This window comes from Hyla sarda, chromosome 4 (genome assembly GCF_029499605.1).
Source record: "Hyla sarda isolate aHylSar1 chromosome 4, aHylSar1.hap1, whole genome shotgun sequence".
Lineage (NCBI taxonomy): Eukaryota > Metazoa > Chordata > Amphibia > Anura > Hylidae > Hyla > Hyla sarda.
Window position 1 is genome coordinate 262,573,944 of NC_079192.1, and position 22,033 is coordinate 262,595,976.

At 43.9% G+C, this 22,033-nt stretch overlaps 1 protein-coding gene across 1 annotated transcript; it reads left to right on the forward strand.

The window, feature by feature from the left end:
- The first annotated feature begins 1,649 nt into the window (after nt 1–1,649).
- E2F7 (E2F transcription factor 7) lies at nt 1,650–21,801 on the forward strand. Its single transcript, XM_056574066.1, has 13 exons — nt 1,650–1,911; nt 2,333–2,427; nt 3,938–4,216; nt 6,844–7,003; nt 7,115–7,384; nt 7,532–7,690; nt 9,229–9,366; nt 10,364–10,543; nt 14,751–14,832; nt 16,264–16,672; nt 17,742–17,934; nt 18,371–18,762; nt 20,825–21,801. Exons 2-13 carry the CDS (start codon nt 2,335–2,337, stop codon nt 20,996–20,998), a joined length of 2,529 nt encoding a protein of 842 aa, XP_056430041.1. The 5' UTR covers nt 1,650–1,911; nt 2,333–2,334; the 3' UTR covers nt 20,999–21,801.
- Nucleotides 21,802–22,033: the final 232 nt, after the last annotated feature.

A 22,033-nucleotide genomic window follows, 5' to 3' on the forward strand; every position in this document is an offset into this window, starting at 1 on the left:
CCAGTGGACATCAGGCAAACAACTGGCGCTGGCAAAGCATGCCGGCGCTAGGACCATTCGGAAATGCGAAACGTCCATAGACGGCAAAGCATTTTTGAGTGGATTCTTCAGAAAGTATTCATGTCAATTCTTTCTGTGGAGGCTGGAATTGTAATTTTGGGGCAGATGTTTTCACTGGATTCTGGGGGAGAAAATTCTGTTGTGTGAACATGACCAAACACAGCGTCATCACAGCCCTACTGACAAATTCTAACACTTTCATAGAGGTACTGCAATTCTGTAATACACAACCACAGATCAATGTGTTCAGTGTTCACTAACCGATGGCTCTCCAGCTGGTGCAAAACTACAACTCTCATCATGCTCCAGCAGCAATTATGTAATGCACAGCTACAGATAAGAGCAATGGTCCCCAACCTATGGGACTCAAGCTGTTGCAAAACTACAACTCTCATCATGCTCCAGCAGCAATTATGTAATGCACAGCTACAGATTAGAGCAATGGTCCCCAACCTATGGGACTCAAGCTGTTGCAAAACTACAACTCTCATCATGCTCCAGCAGCAATTATGTAATGCACAGCTACAGATTAGAGCAATGGTCCCCAACCTATGGGACTCAAGCTGTTGCAAAACTACAACTCTCATCATGCTCCAGCAGCAATTATGTAATGCACAGCTACAGATTAGAGCAATGGTCCCCAACCTATGGGACTCAAGCTGTTGCAAAACTACAACTCTCATCATGCTCCAGCAGCAATTATGTAATGCACAGCTACAGATTAGAGCAATGGTCCCCAACCTATGGGACTCAAGCTGTTGCAAAACTACAACTCTCATCATGCTCCAGCAGCAATTATGTAATGCACAGCTACAGATTAGAGCAATGGTCCCCAACCTATTGGACTCAAGCTGTTGCAAAACTACAACTCTCATCATGCTCCAGCAGCAATTATGTAATGCACAACTACAGATTAGCGCATTGGTTCCCAACCTAGGGGACTCAAGCTGTTGCAAAACTACAACTCTCATCATGCTCCAGCAGCAATTATGTAATGCACAGCTACAGATTAGAGCAATGGTCCCCAACCTATGGGACTCAAGCTGTTGCAAAACTACAACTCTCATCATGCTCCAGCAGCAATTATGTAATACACAACTACAGATTAGCGCATTGGTCCCCAACCTATGGGTCTCAAGCTGTTGCAAAACTACAACTCTCAACAGGCTCCAGCAGCAGTTCTGTCATATCACAACCTGTGGCTCTCCAGCCAGCTGTTGCTAAACTACAACTCCCGCTCTACCCTGACAGCGTCCCTGTATAACTGTAGAGAAGCTCTTCATTGGCCTGCCACGTGACCTGCTAAGCCCATTACCTGCCCTACAGGATTAGCCAGGCATTTAACCATGTAGTGGAGGGGACTAGCAAACTTTGGCGGGGTCTCTCAGCCAACAAGTCCCCTGCCGCCCCCTTCTCCCTCCTCCCATTAATGAATAACAAAGCGAGCGGCGCGTCCAGCCATTGAGCCCATTCCCAGGTGCCGCTGCAGTTCAGGGCACAAGGTGAAGGCGGGAGCGGGAGCGAACTGCGCGCTAATCTACCTTCAGAGCGGGCGGAGGGGGGAGGGGTTGGGGGCGTGGTCACAGCTGGGCGCTAGTTGGCATCACATGACTGCGGACGCCGCTGATTGGTGGTTGGAAATGTCACGTCTCGGGGCGCCAGAATAGAAGTTGTAGCGGGATGTGCAGAGAAGTGAGAACGTTCCATTACACTGACTTCTCATTACAGCGGGCAATGCCAGAGCGGGCGGACGGCTCTGGATCTAGTGGATTATAAGAGATCTCCAGTCCTGTGCCTACTACCAGCCTGTCTTCCATTCATTCTATTATCCTATATGATCTAGGGGGCGAGGTGAGTAGATTTCCTCAGCTTTACCTATCACTAGACCTGTGACATCCCATCTGTACATCGTGATGGTCTATGTGTGCGCCTTTTAGTCTGTGTACATGTCCCGGGCAGCAGGCTCTATTTCCTAGCACTTGTTGCTGAGCCCTGTTAACCGCTTCCGTGCTGTTTTGAAGTTTCCCTCCATCTGGAGGACAGCAGGCGGGTCCCTGTGCGCGGCACGGAAGGGGTTAACCCTCCCCAGGGGTTTCAAGTTACACTCACTTAACTCGCCTTCCCGGGATTTGGCCATTTCCTTTGCGCCAAAATTAACAGATCCTTGAAGTCCGGGCAGATCGGGCGCCTGATCTCCCCCCCTGCATAGTCCACTTATTAGGACTTCTCAGACTTTGTAGCCAAAACTATGAGCCATCTGCTTTATTCCCAGACATGGAAATAACAGGCTGCCTGACACTGAAGGATCTGATGGGCTCCAAGAAAGCTAAAGGGGACCAAGAAAAAGATGCAAGGAGCTCCCAGAAGGTAAGGAACCTATTGGGGTCTGGGGGTGTCTTATTGTCCCCACACCTGGGTTGGGTGGACTTTTACTGTGACATAAATGTAGAACCTAGGTCTCCAAACTGTGAATCTCCAGCTGTTGCAAAACTACAACTCCCAGCATGCCCGGACAGCCGTTGGCTGTCCGGGCATGCTGGGAGTTGTAGTTTTGAAACAGCTGGTGATCCACAATTTGGAGATCACATATATAGAATAATAGTGCCATGGCTGTATACTATTTATCATTGCATATACACGTCTTTTATTGCGTACTATTGTCGCATTTCCACTGAGACATTGCGATTTGGGACTTTTCATTGGGCCTTTGTCATTACGTCGTTTTCAGGTTCCGACAGCAAATCAACTTTTGACAGATTCTCTTTTGCAGTGGTCGGGAATTTACTATTAGCGCCTTTTATACTTTGTCGCAAAAACAGTTACTAATACCGCAATTTTGTCGCAAATTCAAAGTCATTTTTAAACTGACATAAAAAAATGCCATACCATCGGTTTTGGCTACTAAACCCCAATAAATGCAAAAGTTACGATATAGCGTGCGACAAATTATAAATTTGGCGCAAGTCGTCGAAAACAGGGTTAAAAAACCACATAGAACAACCAGTTTTGATAGATACCCCCTTTATCTTTGGAAATATGGTATATGGGCATAATGCCCTTTAGGTGTGGTTGTATTATAGTCGATTGTCAATATTTATTTTTTGTCTAAACAAAATTAGAGATGAGCGAATTTACAGTGATTCGATTCGCCACGAACTTCTCGGCTCGGCGGTTGATGACTTTAGCCTGTATGAATTAGTTCAACTTTCAGGTGCTCCGGTGGGCTGGAGACTCTCTTCTAGGACTGTATCCACCTTTTCCAGCCCACCGGAGCACCTGAAAGCTGAACTCATTTATGCAGGCTAAAGTCATCAACCGCCGAGCCGAGAAGTTCGTGACGAATCGAATTACTGTAAATTCGCTCATCTCTAAACAAAATCACAAAAAGGGCAAAGGTCCTCTAGACAGATTACTTGCCTATGATATGGCCTGATAGACAATAGTTCCAATCTGAACACGTGACCCAGAAATAAGTTATTAATTGGATTGTCACGCATTTCAATCCGAGAACCATATGTCAGTCCAGGCTATATGTGTTATACTATAGTACATTATTTATTAGATTGTTTAGGACATTTGTCATGTATGATTTACCAACCTGATACATTTTCCTTAAAATTCATCTGGTTTTATTTATTAGAAATAAGTCTAATTTATTGCAATAGATATAGGAGCTTGGAGGATTTTTCTTCAAACAGTTTAAACTTTTATTGTATTTATATTGCACTTTTAGCATTAGCTGTCAGTGATTATTAATATTTACACATATATATATATATATTATTATTATTATAAATTATTATTATTATTTTTTTTTATGAATTTCAAATATTCTTCTAAATTGACATATGGAAAAATGATTTTATGTATTATTTAGGAGAACATGTGTGACCGATACAGGATAAGCCCCAGGGTGTCATTAAAAGGGGAACCTATTGATTTATCTAAACAAAAAGGCTTCACTCCTGAAAGATACCCAATCACCCCGGTGAAAGTGGTGGATAGAACTCTAGCTGATCCATGGACTCCCACTGCCAACCTGAAGATGTTAAGTAGCGTTGCCAGCCCAGAGATCCGCGACCGAGAAAAGAAGAAAGAGCTTTTCCGGCCTATTGAAAACAATGAACAGGAAGACCCTGGACTCGATGCTCAACAGGTAAGAGGAAGACATGATCTGTATGATGGTAAAGCTCTTTACTGTGGGAGTTCCATGGTTAGGATATAAAAGTAAACTGTATCTGTCCTGCAGCTAATGGTTGCCAAACTTATAAAATCACCATTTTATTTTTTAGCCAAGTGTCACATAGGCGGTACCAAACTGCTCAGGTGCCATAGCCTGATATGCCTCCTCTCTCTCATCCTCACCTCTGAGCCCTTCCATGATTAAAGGAGATGTCCAGTACGGACTATTCTTATTCCATCCTGCCCAGGCTACAAAGAAAGTGAAAACAAACTTTCACTTACCTTCCTACGTTCCCCCGGAGCTCCACAACAGCTGATCGGTCGGCCGGGCTGTCTGCTTTCTACTTCCCTTAGCCCGAGACGTCACACGGCGCTTCAGCCTATCACCGGCCGCAGCGATCATTGATAGTGATAGGCTGAAGCGCCGTGTGACGTCCCGGGCTAAGGGAAGTAGTAAGTAGACAGCCCGGCCAACCGATCAGCTGTTGTGGAGCTCCGGGGGGAACGTAGGAAGGTAAGTGAAAGTTTGTCTTCTTTTTCTTTGCAGCCTGGGCAGGATGGAATAAGAATAGTCCGTACTGGACATCTCCTTTAACACAGAGTCCTGTATGTTAACCAAGGAGGGGCTGGAATGTGATCTCAATTGATGAAATGTGCCAGGCTTTGGCACATGAGCAAATTGTAAGCCTCGTTGACTGAGAAATATAGAGGTTATTTTACAGATCCGGCAACCACCATCAGCTCAAGGAGGGGTACTATATGTTTATGTTCCCTAACAACTGTCCAGTGGTGTCTGAAGCAAATGTATCTGACAGATTCCCTTTACCGGTCAGATTATACTGTTGTTCATAACTCTTAAACATAATGTACAGAATAGGGGGTCAGGAGAAAAAAGCTGGGCCTTTTACAGGTTCTCTGTTTAGTCTTGGTGGGTTGTACTAGTGACATTTACTAACATAAGTAGAGGAAATAGGTAGTAGGCTGCTAACCCTTTATCTTTTACATACTTATTGCATATATATCTAATATGCCTTATGCCTTGCTCCCCCCACACTAACCAGCGGTACTGACTGGTAGTGCGGGGGACGCTGATCAGTGCCTACCGTGCCCGGATCTGCAGCGCCGTTCGGCCGAAATATTCGATTTTCTGTATATGCTAATGAGGTGCTAACTGGCACAGGCAGAGTTACTGGCACTCTTGACGTCAGCGCCGCTCGTCCACAGCGCCAGCCGGCTCATCAATATTACTCCCCTCCCTCTGCCTCTCCCTCTTCATTACAGAGCAAGGAGAAGAGGGAGGGGAGGAATATTGATGAGCTGGGTGGCGCTGCAGACGATTGGCGCTGATGTCAGAGTGCCAGTAACCCCGGCTTGTGCCAGCTAGCACCTAATTAGCATATACAGAAAAACGAAGATTTCAGCCAAACAGCGGGTGGATCTGGGCACGGTAGGCATCAAAGTGATCAGCAACCCCCGCACTACCAGACAGTACCAGTTTTCCTTTAAAAAGATCTGTGCATGGGATGGAAACATCTTCCCCCTATGGTCATTCAACAATGAACATCAATCCTTGGTTCAGCTCCCGGCTCCTACACGCTAATGGAAGCTTTTAGGAAGAGTTTGCCTCATTAGTTTCCATAAGAAAGGGAGACAGTGGATCAATGACTGCATCTTCTTGCTGATAGCAACTGAAGGCGAGACAGCCGCTGTTAGTGGTTGGATCTGTTGTCACGTATTCTAGTGCTTGCTGATAATCCACCTAGATACAACCAGGCTTCTGCTTTTGTAGTCAGAGGCATAGGTCTCACAATGACAATCGCTGACTGATACCTGCTTCCTACCAACAATGGCAACTGCAAAGATCGCTTGCTTTTGTGTCTGTTGACAGATATGCTGAGCATGGCTTACACTCAGATTCTTGCATCTTTCTTATTTGGCTCTATCCTAGGGATAACATACAATACAGTTTTGAATAGTAGAATATGAGCTTCTGGTACTGCATTAAAATGTTCTATGATGAATAGTAGAGATGAGCGAACTTACAGTAAATTCGATTCGTCACGAACTGCTCGGCTCGGCAGTTGCTGACTTTTCCTGCATAAATGAGTTCAGCTTTCAGGTGCTCCCGTGGGCTGGAAAAGGTGGATATAGTCCTAGGAGACTCTTTCCTAGGAATGTATCCACCATTTCCAGCCCACCGGAGCACCTGAAGGCTTAACTAATTTACACAGGATAAGTCATCAACTGCCGAGCCGAGAAGTTCGTGACAAATCGAATTTACTGTAAGTTCGCTCATCTCTAATGAATAGCTATCCTAACTACTGTGCCACACATATTTGGTCATGTTTATAATCATAGGATTTACTTGTATTCCAAGAGTAAATTCTTTTGCTGTCCTTTCTGTGCTTTTTTTATGTGATTTTATTTGTTTTTTGTGACCTCAATTATATTATTATGATATCAAGTTTAGTCTACCATTTTGTTCATTTGTAGGATATATATTCATATGGGTAGCACATACCACATGGGCAGCATTTTTGTAGGATTTATACAAGAGTAAATGGCATATATTTCAATCTTTTCTTTTTTATCTTTGGCCAGTTTGAGACCGTAGATGATCTGGATGATTTGGAAAAGAGACCAAGCAGGAAGCAAAAAAGTTTGGGTCTTCTATGTCAAAAGTTTTTAGCTCGATATCCCAGCCATCCAATATCAACTGAAAAAACAACTATTTCCTTGGATGAAGCTGCTTCAAGCCTTGGTAAGAATAATGACATTTTGGTCCATATTTAGAAATCATTACCCCGTAGTCTTTATTTGTCGCTGAGCTTAATATTTAATCATTGATAAGCATTTATATTTTGCTTTACAGGGGTGGAGCGTAGACGTATCTATGACATTGTGAATGTTCTAGAATCACTACATTTAGTTAGTCGTGTGGCAAAAAATCAATACTGCTGGCATGGCCAGCACAACCTAAATGAAACTTTAAGAAACCTGCAGTGGGAAGGAGAGAGACAAAAATACAGTGTACAGATCGCTTACTTCCAGCATAAAGACTTTGGTACAGAGCAGAGAAAAGATTCCATCAACAGCCAGACTACTCTATCAGCGGAGATGTCTGAAATGGACTGTCCATCAGGTAAGAGAGAGAGTGCTAACGTTTCATAAAGGACAAGTTGTTTTACGGTACATTTTTTCTTTAAATAAACTGTACACATAATAGACAGATAAAATGGCTTTTTGTATTGGCATTGGGCAGTAAATCTAAAATCTTGTTTCCTCCTAGCTTCAGCAAGCAGCCGCAAGGACAAATCTCTGAGGATCATGAGTCAGAAATTCGTCATGCTGTTCCTGGTGTCCACAACCAGAATAATCACTCTTGAGATCGCTGCCAAAATCCTAATTGAAGAGAGTCAGGATATTTCTGATCACAGCAAGTTTAAAAGTAAGCATTACACTGGCTAGATGAGGGATTTGTAATAGCTTCCTTGTAAGGACCTCCCCCATGTTACTTAGATCACCACAGCACTCTTATAGTCTAGTTGGGACTAGTTATCCATGCATTGTGATGTTTTTGAAACTATAATGGTAACATGAAAGCTTTGGGTAGCACCACTGTCTTTGGCATAGGGCTGGGCGGTATACCGGTTCATACCGAATACCGACATTTTGGGCTGCACAATATGAATTTTTCCAATACCGGTTGGGCCCCTCCTCCTTGGGAATGAATTATCAGCCTAGTGCAGCGCTGTCCCCACATCGGGGAACTAATCATATGTGACCCGCGAGCGCTGTTCTGCTCCCCCCACCAAATCATGTTACCCACCAGCGCTGTTCTGCTCCCCCCCCAATTAATGATCAGCCCAGCGGGGTACTACTCACATATGTCACCCGCAAGCACTGCCTTCCTCCTCTTTGTTGGGGGCCACCGCCGATGGAACTCTATACTGTACCCCAGTGGTCTCCAACCTGCGCACCTCCAGATGTTGCAAAACTACAACTCCCAGCATGCCTGGACAGCCAACGGCTGGGAGTTGTGTTTTTGCAACAGCTGGAGGTCCGTAGGCTTGAGACCACTGCTGTATGCTGTATCCCTATGCCCGGGCTACAAAAGATAAAGAAAATAAACTTTAACTTACCTACGTCAGCCTCCCGCTGTTCCTTGGGACTGGAACGTCGGACAGCCATTAGCCTATAGGATAGGTTAAACGCACTGTCATGTAAGAAGCCGCCCAGAGCTCCTTATATGTCAGTGGGCTCAGCCTATCACTGGCCGGGGCGGGACATTGCTGAGGGCGGTGATAGGCTAACGGCTCTGAGACGTTCCCGTCCCCAGGAAGAGCGTGAGGCCGACGTAGGTAAGTTAAAGTTTATTTTCTTTATCTTTTGCAGCCTGGGCATAGGGATACAGCGTACAGCAGTGGTCTCCAACCTGCGGACCTCCAGATGTTGCAAAACTACAACTCCCAGCATGCCCGGACAGCCAACGGCTGTCCGGGCATGCTGGGAGTTGTAGTTTTGCAACATCTGGAGGTCCGCAGGTTGGAGACCATTGGCGTACAGTATTGAGTTCCATCGCCGGCAGCCCCCAACAAAGAGGAGGAGGGCAGTGCTTGCGGGTGACATATGTGACTAGTACCCCGCTGGGCTGATAATTAATTGGGGGGGAGCAGAACAGCGCTGGCGGGTAACATGATTTGGTTGGGGGGAGCAGAACAGCACTCGCGGGTCACATAATTTGGGGGTGAAAGAAATACTGTTATATACCGTGGAACCGCCATAAGTTACAAAAATACTGTTATACACATATTTGGTCATACCGCCCAGCTCTACTTTGGCATGTGTTTGGCCGGCTCCTCTAGTTAACAGCTATTTTCCCCATCATGCTTGTCGGTCAGCTTTACCTTTTGTACTACAGCTTAGAAATGTTCCTCAATGCTTCATGCACAGTCACCCATGTATCTACATCTTTTCCTACTATAGCCAAGGTACGACGTCTGTATGACATAGCTAATGTTCTGACCAGCCTTGGCCTCATCAAAAAGGTCCATGTTACTGAAGAACGTGGGCGAAAACCCGCATTTAAGTGGATCGGACCAGTTGATTTCAAAACTGAAAGTGGTATGTTCATTGCCTTAAAGTAATACTCATAGAATAACTATAAATTGGGCATGTACCAAACACTTGCATTTACTATCAGGAGTATGCTTTTTATGGATTTTACACTAGTTTTTTAATATTTATTTAATATCTTATTGCATTAAAGGGATTGTGCCATGAAAAAATATTTTGTCCCCTGTACACAGGATAGGGGATAAGTATCTGATCACAGTGTGTGTGTGGGGGGGGGGGGCACTGAAACCCAGTTGCAACACATTATATATATACATGGTAAAATTCTTCCTTAGCATGCCTGGGAGACGTTCCTGCCTGAAGCGAAGATGGTGAAGATATTAGCTTTGAAAAGTGTACTCTGCTGGCCCGTAAGCAGTGCCCTGGGTGAGAGCCAACCTCTTCTATTCCCTTCTGCTCCAGCTGTAATCACGCCTCTTTAGCGTGATTGACAGCCTGGGCATGGTCCGCATCATCACTCTGCTCCGTCTGCTCAGGGAGCATAGCTGTGATGCAGGTTGTCAATCACACTGAGTGAACCTGATTACAGCCAGAGCAGACCAGACTAGAAGAGGATAGCTCCCGCCCAGGGGACTACGTACGGGCCAGTGGAGGACACATTTCAAGCTTCATATCTTTACTATCGCTGCTGGTGGGAACATCTTCTGATCATGGTAAGTTATAAGATTTTACCATTTATATGCTTTGCCGCGTTTTATATATCTGGCAAAATCTGATGTCGAATTCTTTATCCTCTATTCGGTGGGAAGATAAGATATTTTTCAACGGAAAACCCCTTTTATATAGGCACTTTTTGGGAAATGTCTCTAAACCTGTGCACAGGAAAGGTTGACCAGTTGCCCACAGAAACTAATCAGATCGCTTCTTTAATTTTAAAAAGGCCAAATCAACTTGTTCTCTGCACAGGTTTGGATAAATCTCCTCATTTGTACTTGTAAGGTGACTGTTTGTTTGTTTTTTTTTTTGTTTTTTTTTACTTTTCTAGGCCAAAAGATAGAAGGCACAGTTACCACTTCCCCACCAGGATCACAGAGAGATGCTACAGCGGAGTACAGCAAGCAGCAGAAATTGCTCCGTCACTCATCATTTAGTCATGTTCAATCCATAAATACTGTAAAGAGGAAAGTCTGTTCTGAGCCAAGTAGCCCACACAAAGCACAAGAAGGTAAAATGATTATACAGTCACATTTTTCTCCTCCAGCATGGAGGACACTTAACCCCTTCCCGACCTATGACATACCTGTACGTCATGGGTGGCAAGGTGTTCCCGACCCATGACATACAGGTACGTCATGGACATTACTGCCGCTACTCGCGGCATTCCGCAGCGCCCGGAAAGATGGTGGCTATCACTGATAGCCAGCCATCTTACCGTGCGACCACGGGGGGTTTCGTCCCCCACCCCCCCCCCAGCGATCGCTGCTATCAGCTGGTCAAATCTGACTAGCTGATAGCAGCGTTTCGCTATGAAAATACTTAGCAGAGCGGTGTGTGAGTCCCGATCACGGGGATCGGGACACACACCGCTCTGCTAAGTGTCCCTGACCCGTCCCCCGGCGTCACTTACCCGTCCGAGCGGTGTCCCGAGCGGTCCCGGCGTCCTCCATGCGGTCCCGGCTGCGCTGCATCCCGGAGGTGAGTTTGCAGCAGCAGTGCGGCATCTTCATTGGCAGCAGTGAGATCGCCGTAAAGCGATCTCACTGCTGCCTCTGAGAGTTTCAAAACTGCAACTCCCAGCATGCCCAGACAGCCTTTGGCTTTCTGGGCATGCTGGGAGTTGTAGTTTTGCAACATCTGGAGGTCCACAGTTTGGAGACCACTGTATAATGGTCTCCAATCTGTGCTCTTCCAGATGTTGCAAAACTACAAATCTCAGCATGCTCAGTCTGTCCAGGCATGCTGTGAGTTGTAGTTCTCTAACATCTGGAAGACCACAGATTGGAGACCATTATACAGTGGTCTCCAAACTGTGGACCTCCAGATGTTGCAAAACTACAACTCCCAGCATGCCCAGACTGCCCAAGCATGCTGGAAGTTGTAGTTCGGCAACATCTGATCCTTCAGATATTGCCGAACTACAACTTCCAGCATGCCTTGGCAGTCTGGGCATGCTGGGAGTTGTAGTTTTGCAACAACTGGAGGCACACTAGTTGGGAAACATTGTCCGTTTCCTACCTCAGTGCCTCCAGCTGTTGCAATTGTTGCAAAACTATAACTCCCAGCATGCACTGACAGACCATGCATGCTGGGAGTTGTAGTTTTGCAACAGCTGGAGGCACACTGGTTTGGAAACACTAAGTTTGGTTGCAAAACACTTGAAAGTTTATTACTTAACTTAGTGTTTCCAAACCAGTGTTCCTCCAGCTGTTGCAAAACTACAACTCCCAGCATGCACGGACAGCTCAAGGGCATGCTCGGAGTTTGCAACAGCTGGATGTTTGCCCCCTCCCCCCAATGTGAATGTACAGGGTACACTCACATGGGCGGAGGTTTACAGTGAGTGCTGCAAGTTTGAGATGGCGCAAATTTTGCGCTGCAGCTCAAACTTCCAGCGGCAAACTTGCTGTGAACCTCTGCCCATGCGACTGTACCCTAAAAACACTACACTACACTGACACTAACCTAAAATAAAAAGTAAAAAACACTACATATACACATTATCCCTACACAGCCCCCTCTCCCCTTCCCTCCCCCCAAAAAATGAAAAACGTCTGGTACGCTACTGTTTCCAAAACGGAGCCTCCAGCTGTTGCAAAATAATAACTCCCAGTATTGCCGGACAGCCATTGACTGTCCAGGCATGCTGGGAGTTTTGCAACAGCTGGAGGCACCCTGTTTGGGAATCACTGGCGTAGAATACCCCTATGTCCACCCCTATGCAAATCCCTAATTCAGGCCTCAAATGCGCACGGCGCTCTCTCACTTTGGAGCCCTGTCGTATTTCAGAGCAACAGTTTTGGGACACATATGGGGTATCGCCGTACTCGGGAGAAATTGCCTTACAAATTTTGGGGGGCTTTTTCTTCTTTAACCCCTTATGAAAAGGTGAAGTTGGGGTCTACACCAGCATGTTAGTGTAAAAAAATAAATTTTTTACACTGACATGCTGGTGTTGCCCTATACTTTTCATTTTCACAAGAGGTAAAAGGGAAAAAAGACCCTCTAAATTTGTAACGCAATTTCTCCTGAGTACGGAGATACCCCATATGTGGGCGCAAAGTGCTCTGGGGGCGCACAACAAGGCCCAGAAGGGAGAGTGCGCCATGTACATTTGAGGCGATTTGCACAGGGGTGGCTGATTGTTACAGCAGTTCTGACAAACGCAAAACAATAAATATCCACATGTGACCCCATTTTGGAAACTACACCCCTCACGGAATGTAATAAGGGGTGCAGTGAGCATTTACACCCCACTGGTGTATGACAGATTTTTGGAACAGTGGTCTGTGAAAATGAAAAATTAAATTTTTGATTTGCACAGTCCACTGTTTCAAATTTCTGTCAAACGCCAGTGGGGTGTAAATGCTCACTGCACCCCTTATTAAATTCCATGAGGGGTATAGTTTCCAAAATGGGGTCACATGTGGGGGGGGTCCACTGTTCTGGCACCATAGGGGCTTCCTAAATGGGACATGCCCCCCAAAAACCCTTTCAGAAAAACTCACTCTCCAAAATCCCATTGTCGCTCCTTCCCTTCTGAGCCCTCTACTGCGCCCGCCGAACACTTTACATACACATATGAGGTGTTTCCTTACTCGAGAGAAATTGGGTTACAAATTTTAGGGTGATTTCTCTCCTTTTACCCCTTGTAAAAATTCAAAAATTGGGTCTACAAGAAAATGCGAGTGTAAAAAATGAAGATTTAGAATTTTCTCCTTCACTTTGCTGCTATTCCTGTGAAACCCATAAAGGGTTAAAACGCTTACTGAATGTCATTTTGAATACTTTCGGGGGTGCAGTTTTTATAATGGGGTAATTTATGGGGTATTTCTAATATGAAGACCCTTCAAATCCACTTCAAACCTGAACTGGTCCCTGAAAAAAAGCGAGTTTCAAAATTTTGTGAAAAATTGGAAAATTGCTGCGGAACTTTGAAGCCCTCTGGTGTCTTCCAAAAGTAAAAACTTGTCAATTTTTTTATGCAAACACAAAGTAGACATATTGTATATGTGAATCAATATGTAATTTATTTGGAATATCCATTTTCCTTTCAAGCAGAGAGTTTCAAAGTTAGAAAAATGCAAAATTTTCATGAAATTTTTAGATTTTTTACAGAGAAAGGATACAAATATCAGTGAAATTTTACCGATAACATAAAGTAGAATATGTCACGAAAAAACAATCTCGGAATCAGAATGATAAGTAAAAGCATTCCAGAGTTATTAATGTTTAAAGTGACAGTGGTCAGATTTTCAAAAAATGCCCAGGTCATGAAGGTGAAAATGGGCTGGGTCATGAAGGGGTTAAAGGGGTATTCCAGGAAAAAACTTTTTTTTTATATGTCAACTGGCTCCAGAAAGTTAAACAGATTTGTAAATTACTTCTATTAAAAAATCTTAATCCTTTCAGTACTTATGAGCTTCTGAAGTTAAGGTTGCTCTTTTCTGTTTAAGTCCTCTCTGATGACACCTGTCTCGGGAAACACCCAGTTTAGAAGCAAATCCCCATAGCAAACCTCTTCTAAGCTGAGTGTTTCCCGAGACAGGTGTCATCAGAGAGCACTTAGACAGAAAAGAACAACCTTAACTTCAGAAGCTCATAAGTACTGAAAGGATTAAGATTTTTAAATAGACGTAATTTACAAATCTGTTTAAACTTTCTGGAGCCAGTTGATATATATAAAAAAGTTTTTGCCTTGAATACCCCTTTAAGTTTCATATGAAATACATTATTCAGAAATCCAAAAAGTGCTAACACCTCCCTGCATCTGCATACAGTTTACAGGCACTTTGCAAAGTCAAGTATTGTCTACTTTCAATTCAAACTTCTCTAACCAAAAGGCACATGTAATATATAAACAAGATGAAATGTTGTGACACTCTCTGACAAGGGCCCTGTCACTGGAAATAGCATTTGTATGTTTATACATATACTAATACATTATATTTATAGACCTTGAGCGCTAGTTCCTTTGTGTTTCTTACTATTTAACTTTTACACTTTCGGTTTAGTTTCTCACTAGCTGCTCGGTCTTCACATTGTTTTATCAGGATCAGACAGCTGTCCTGCTTCTCTTTCTTTGGGACGATAGACAAAACTGTCTGTCTTTTTTGCCCATAGTGGGCATCCTAAAGTGTGGACCCTCAATGATCATAAATCTCTGAAATATCATCATATACATATATTAAACCTACCTTTGTTTTTTTTTCCAGGTCTTCTAGGACATGTTGGTTACTCCTTTAGGAGCGCACATTTAGAAACTATATGCAGACAGGAGATTGAGGAAGACTCAAAGTGAGTTCAGTTTGAACAAATGTGTGAATTGCCTGGGATGCCCATGTACACACTCTGCACATGCGGCCTTTTCACCATGTGCTTATAGTTTATGCACACTATATATGCGCAGAGAGTACTTCCTGTATATAGCGTAAATGTAGCCATAGATCCCATTATTTGACAGAGGCCAAAAGAGTGTCATATTGGTGTCTCTTTTAGTGGTATATGTCAAGGTTTCCGATTTATTTGCTGTATGGATAAAAGGCTTCACTATTCCTTACAAAGGCATCAGTGTTTGTGATGGGTCGAGACTATAGAGGCATGTTAAAGTATACCTAAACTTATGACATATCAAAAGTTTGGATCAGTGGGGGGGTCTTGGTGCTAAAACTCCCATTGATTGCTAAACAAAGGGGCAGAAGCTATTAGCTGAAAAATATGCCTTGTTTACACACTGCTCAAAAAGCCAAGTGTAGAGTATATGGATTCAGTGAAAGCCCCATAGGTTTTCTTGAAATCTGTGCACCATGGACTTGGAGGAACAGATATGAAGGGGCACAGCACTCAGCTGAGTTCTTCTCCTTTTGGGTGATTCAATGTGGGTACTCCAAATTTTGCAGTTCAGCTGGGTTCACACTTTGTATGAGGCATCCATCAGATTTCCAGGGCTTCTTGACTGAGGGCCTATCTACAGGATAGGCTGACATCCAGAACCCCCGCTGTTCAGCACCCCGGACCATACAGTGAACTAAACCAGAAGCCCTATGTCATTTATTGTATCGTGGTGGTGCCGAGTAACTGCAGCTTGGCTTCCACTCACTAAAATTGGGGCTGAGCTGCAGTTACTTGGCACCACTATTGTACAGTGAACAGTACAGAGCATCTGGCCCCATTCACTGTATATTGCAGGGTGCTGAACAGCTGATCGGCGGAGATGCCAGGTTTTGGCACCCTGTTGATCAACAACTGATGGCCGAGCCTAATAATGGGGCCTTTAGTCAAGAAGTCCTGGAAAACACCTTTAATGTATATGTAAAAAGGAGGCCAAACAGGGAGATTAATGTAATGGTTAGATTTTCAGAGCTTTTTCAAGGTTTATCTGTTAGACAAATTAAAGTATAGCCTATGTTTGAAGGATGCCGCTAAGCATTTGTGTTTCACGCATAGATCATTCATGGCTACAATAGTATCTGTTTAATAGATATGTCATGAAAAGCACATGATGTATCTTAAACAGATGCTCGTGACAGATATACATCGGAATCCATCACCCATAGGCTGATCATTTTTTTTTTTGTTAAACTAAATTTCCATTTCTTGCATTTTTTTAACTTTGTATGGCGACTGGTAAACTATGGACAAAGATCTGTTAGTGAAACTTGTACAAGAAATGTACTTAAAAAAAAAAAGAAACCTCTTTTGTAACTGTACACCATTCTTCTATTTCAGGGGTTCCAAAATTGCTTCAAATCCAGCCCATGGAAATGTAGGTCACCTGCCCTTTTCTGTTGTAGTACCTGTCCCAGTGGATCCAGATTATTGCACCAGAGATTCTGGTCACCTGAAGCCATCTGTATCTCCAAATGAAGTCAATTCTCAGCTAAAGCTTATGGCTTCCTCTAATGCAGAATACAGTGGCCGGGGTTTTCTACCTAATCAGCCCTACATGTATGTTCCATCAACTTCTGTCTTCATGCTATGTGGAAACCCTGGGAAGGAAAAGCCTGTAGATGTACTACATGGAGCTAGCAACTCGTCTCATTCTGATCCAAAGATCATGCAAGATGGTGACCAACCAGCCAAAAGACAAAGAATTGGTAGCACTGATGATTCTCCGCTTCCTTTGGTGGTTCCAAAAGTAGGTTTTAATTGTTTGTACTTATAGATGTTCGATCTTTTTCTTTCATGGTTCATTATTGCTGTGCATTTATAATGGGTTCGTTTTTCCTTTTATTTACATAGTTTATAAGGTGGGAAAAAAAGTCAATCAAGTTCAACCTATTTCCCTATTGTGACTCTACTGTGTTGATCCAGAGGAAGGCAATAAACCCTTATGAGGTGGATGCCAATTGCCCCATACCATTCCCTCCTGAATCAATGTTCTGTCCCTATATATCTAGTATCCATAACCTGTAATGTTATTATTCTCCAGAAATGCATCCAGGCCCCTTTTGAACTCTTTTGAGTTCCCCATGACCACCAACTCTGTCAGAGAGTTCCAAAGTCTCACTGCTCTTACAGTAAAGAACACCCGTCTGTGCTGGTGTAGAAACCTTCTTTCTTCTAGACGTAGAGGATGCCCCCTTGTTATTGATACAGTCCTGGGTATAAATATATCCTGGGAGAGATCTCTGTACTGTCCCCTGATATATTTATACATAGTTATTAGGTTGTCCCTAAGCAGACTTTTTTCTGAACTAAATGATTTGTAATAATCTTTCTGGGTACTGTAGTCCTCCCATTCCCCGTATTACTCTGGTTGTCCGTCTTTGAACCCTCTCCAGCTCCACTATATCTTTCTTGTACACTGGTGCCCAGTACTGTACACAGTATTCTATGCGTGGTCTGACTAGTGATTTGTACAGCGGTAGAATTACTCCCATGTTGTTTGCATCTCTGCCCCTTTTAAATGCATCCCATTATTTCACCCATTATTTCATTTGCCTTGTCAGCAGCTGCCTGACACTGGCTGCTACAGTAAACTTTTCTGTCTGTCAGTTGTGCCCAGTATTTTCCCATTTAATGGATTGCTCCCCATGTGCATAACCTTACATTTATCAGTGTTGAACTCTGCCTGTGCTTTGGCCCATCAAGGAATACTGGGGTGTTTCTGCCCTAAGGGATGCAGAGTTAATAATGTAGCTGTAGGAGAGATTGTGCTTTATAAGTCATGCTTTAAATCGGCAGTATGTATTCTACCTTGTTAGGTGTGTTCATCTGAAAGAAATTCCTGTGATCCAAGCTTGCCACTTAACTCACCTTGTAAAGAAGAAGGTTCAGTCCCCTCACCTGCCTGCCAAGAAGAAACCCCTGAGCTGCTGGTGAGCAAAGGGCAAGAACCACAAGAACAAGCCACCTCTTCTGCACTACCCCAGTATCTATATGTTCCATCCTCAGCTGGTGAGTAGGAAGTTTCTTCAAGTAGTCAGAGACTGACAGAAAGTGAACACCCCCTCACCTGACCCCCTCATCTACTTGCTGCTGCTCTGGTGGTTTTGGTCTCCAAGGTTCAGCACCTTAACATGCAGGAAATGCCCACTCAGCCAATCGCTGGCCGCAGGGTTACCAGCATCCCTGATTGGCTAAGTAGGTGTTTCCAGCGTGTTTAGATGTGAACCAGGAAGCTCAGATCTCCAGGGCCAGCACCATCTGAACGGCAGTGGTGGGGGATTAGGCAGAGATTTTTTTTAAAAATATAGTGCTGTATAACCCCTATTAAGATAATTCTTAGTTTTGTTCAACAAATCCTACTGCCTCCTTTGTATAAAAAAAAGAATGCTTTTATAGTAACCCTTTTGTTTTAATAATACCTGTTTTGCTTGTTCTTGTCTTCTAGGTTTAAATGGTTTTAATTTCTTTCTGCCTGCCAGTCAAGCAACAGGAGCTCTGAGCATTACTCAAAATCAGTTATCACATGTCCCTTATGTGATGGTGCCCTCTACAGCCCTGGCAGCTTTCCCATTTATTTGCTCTCCTGCGGTTACTAGCGCTGTCTCTGCCTCCAGCGACCTTGCTGGAAGCATGAATTACAGCTTGCCTGGCATGACCACATCACCACCTCATATCATGTTTGGAACCCCTTCAGTAGTATCTCCTCTAATACCTGAACCATCTCCAGACATGCAGCAAAGTTTTACTCCAGCAAGTGCAAGCCTCCAGTCTTCTAGTTCTGTGACATCTGATTCCTCCCTCTCTGCGGTTCAGCTACATTCTGTTAAAAATCAAAAGGTAAAGCATCAAAATGTTGTATTGTGTTTTAGCTTCAGTATTTTAAAAGCAATTCGCAGTCTCTTGACTCATAGGGGTACTCCGCTGCCTCAGCGTTCGGAACATTTTGTTCCGAATGCTTGGAGCAAGCGACGGGGGTCGTGACGTCACAGCCACACCCCCTCAATGCAAGTCTATTGGAGGGGGCATGGCGACTGCCATGCCCCCTCCCATAGACTTGCATTGAGGGGGTGTGGCGTGACGTCACGAGGGGCCTGGCTGTGGTGTCAAGACCTCCGCCGCCCGCACCCATGGTTCTAAACGAACGCCGGGTGCCGCACAGAGATCGCGGGGGTCCCAGAAACGGGACCCCTGCGATCAGACATCTTATACTCTATCCTTTGGATAGGGGATAAGATGTCTAGGGGTGGAGTACCTCTTTAACTCTAGGTTCACACACAGTATTTTGGTTAGTTCTTAGCCAAAATCTGGAGTGGAAATGACACAGAGATAAACTATAATGAAAAGATTTGCTATTTTTTCTGTGTTTGCTTAATATTATGTGTGAACCTAGCCTGACAGTCAACTTGGGGGGGCTCCAAGGTGGCTTAAATGGGTATTCTCATTATAACTAACATAGTTAAAGGGGTACTCCGGTGGAAACCTTTTTTTTTTTTTTTAAACAACTGGTACCAGAAAGTTAAACAGATTTGTAAATTACTTCTATCAAGAAATCTTTATCCTTCCAGTACTTTTTAGCAGCTGTATGCTACAGAGGAAATTCTTTTCTTTTTGAATTTCTTTTTTGTCTGGTACACAGTGCTCTCTGCTGACACCTGATGCCTGTTTCAGGAACTGCCCGTATCTAAAAAGTGAAATTTGCTACATTAAAGGGGTTCTCCACTGCCCTGCCTTACGGAACTCCGCTTGCAGTGTCCGGAAGTTTATTACTCCGAACACTGTGTACGGGCTTCCGTGTTTGAGGCCACCCCCTCGTGATGTCACGCCCGCCCCCTCAACAAAAGTCTATGGGAAGGGGGTGCGACCGCTGTCGCGCCCCTTCCCATAGACTTTCGTTGAGGGGGCGGGCGTATCGTCAAGCGGGGGCGGCCTCGAACACGGAAGCCCGCACACAGCGTTCGGAGTAATAAACTTCCGGACGCTGCGAGCGGAGCTCTGGAAGGCAGTTCAGTGGAGAACCCCTTTAATGTAGCAAATTTCACTTTTGAGATCCCTTCTACTTTTCTTTCCTTTGTTGTCCAAGTTAGAAAATACTCCTTTGCTAATTTGCTAAGTTAATTTTCAAAAATATTTACTCTGACATGTCCTACAAGTTAAACTGTGTTGGTAAAAATGGAAAAAAAAAAACTGTAAACATTGTTGGTTAGGTGTGGAGGTGGGGTTTGCAGGGATTTTACATGGTCACCCATTCCTATCAAAATCTGCAGGTTCGGTCGACACAAGCCTAATGGGAATGGCTAGCTTTTGGGCACTGTAAGAAGGGGCTATAATTATTGGCCAATATTGCCGTATGTAATACCAGAGGCTTGGCCAACAAATGATGGAAGTAAAGGCCTGTCTAAATGATTCATGTATAGATTTCATGATAGTTGAGGCTCCTTAAACAATAGCTGATCTACGCTAATACAGTTGCAGCAGTTGGCTCATCCGTAACTGCATTTAGACTACAGATTCCTCGGATAATTGTAATGAAAGTTAGTGGCAGTCTGAAAATCATTACTGATAAATGCAAAAAAATATGTAAAAAAGAACAGGTAGCTCAATAAATCTACTTAAAACCGAATGAGTCCTGGTAGTGAAAAAAAGTTCTACCTAGTACAATCTAAGGGATATGTGGAATAAGAAAGGGAACCCAATTAGCGGACGGTATCTGCCTTTCTTTTTGCACATAAATGAAACAATGTTAGGGACCCTGTTTTATAGGAAAGTCGTTTTAAAGCACTTTGTAATTTTCACCAAAAGGCTTAGTAAAATATGCTTTCTAGGAAGCTTGAAACTGGCAAGATTCTGCCAAAACTGGCAGAAATGATAACATTTTCTTTTCCCCTACTTATTTTTTTAGTCTCCTACTCCATTAACGCCAAAGAGCATTCGTCCAGTCCACAAAGACACATTCTTCAAGACACCTGGCAGCTTGGGAGTTTCTCCAGCTCTTCGGAAAAATGAAAGAGCTCATGTTAGAAATTCCAGCTCTGTACAGAGAAGACTAGACATCTGCAGTACCACTGATGACTGAGAACACCTGTCCACCCGCCTTATAACATTGTATACTCCTTATGAAAAACGGATTTTCAGCTACATTCTATAGATCAAAGCACATTAACAGAATATATGTACCTTCCTTCCTTTGGGGGGGAGATGGGAGTCATGTGAGTCTCTATGTACCTAAAATGTAGGTAGACTATGTTGACTTGTTATAAAACAATCCTAACGGCCTAGGATTAATAACCACACTTGATGTACATCTTGATGGAGAAAAAAATGTGAAAAAACAGCCTAGCACTTACCAAACTTTGCCTTTTTCAGCTGTCCTCCATACTGCTGCTTGCCGATTCTGTTCTGTCCTAACAAGTGAATGGGAGCTGAAAATCCCAACACTTTCACTAAATGAATTATGTTTACCCTTCCCAAGTATTGTTCATAAGCATGTGATCTGTACAAAACTTGAATTATTACTTGAATATTATTTACATATTAAACAAAAATAGGAAAAATCCTACAGAATCTGAAGGTAAAAGAATGTATTTTGCTTATGACCACACAACTGTGAATGAATTTTGTCCCCTACATCCCCATGGCCCGGAAATCTGTACTTCTTTCATATGTTTACATGGAGGGTGTCTTGTATCTTTGTTACTTTATGAGTTTTACTTTTATGAGTAAAAGTAAGCTCACAGTGTCGGTGGTAAATTCTTTTTAAATATATGTACAGTATGTTATGAGACTAGTACACAGAGGTACCAGGTAGATGATTCTTTGATTATTTAAATGGGTACTCCGGTGCTAAGACATCTTATCCCCTATCCAAAGGTTAGGGGATAAGATGGCTGACCGTGGGGGTCCCGCCTCTGGGGACCCCCATGATCTTCCACGCCGCACCCTGTTAGAATCAGCCCCGGAGCGTGCTCGCTCCGGGTCTGATTCCTGGGATCACGGGGATGGAGCATAGTGATGTCACGCTCCACCCCCTCAATGCAAGCCTATGGAGGGGGCGTGACATGCCCCCTCCATAGGCTTGCATTGAGGGGGCGGAGCGTGACGTCACACGGGG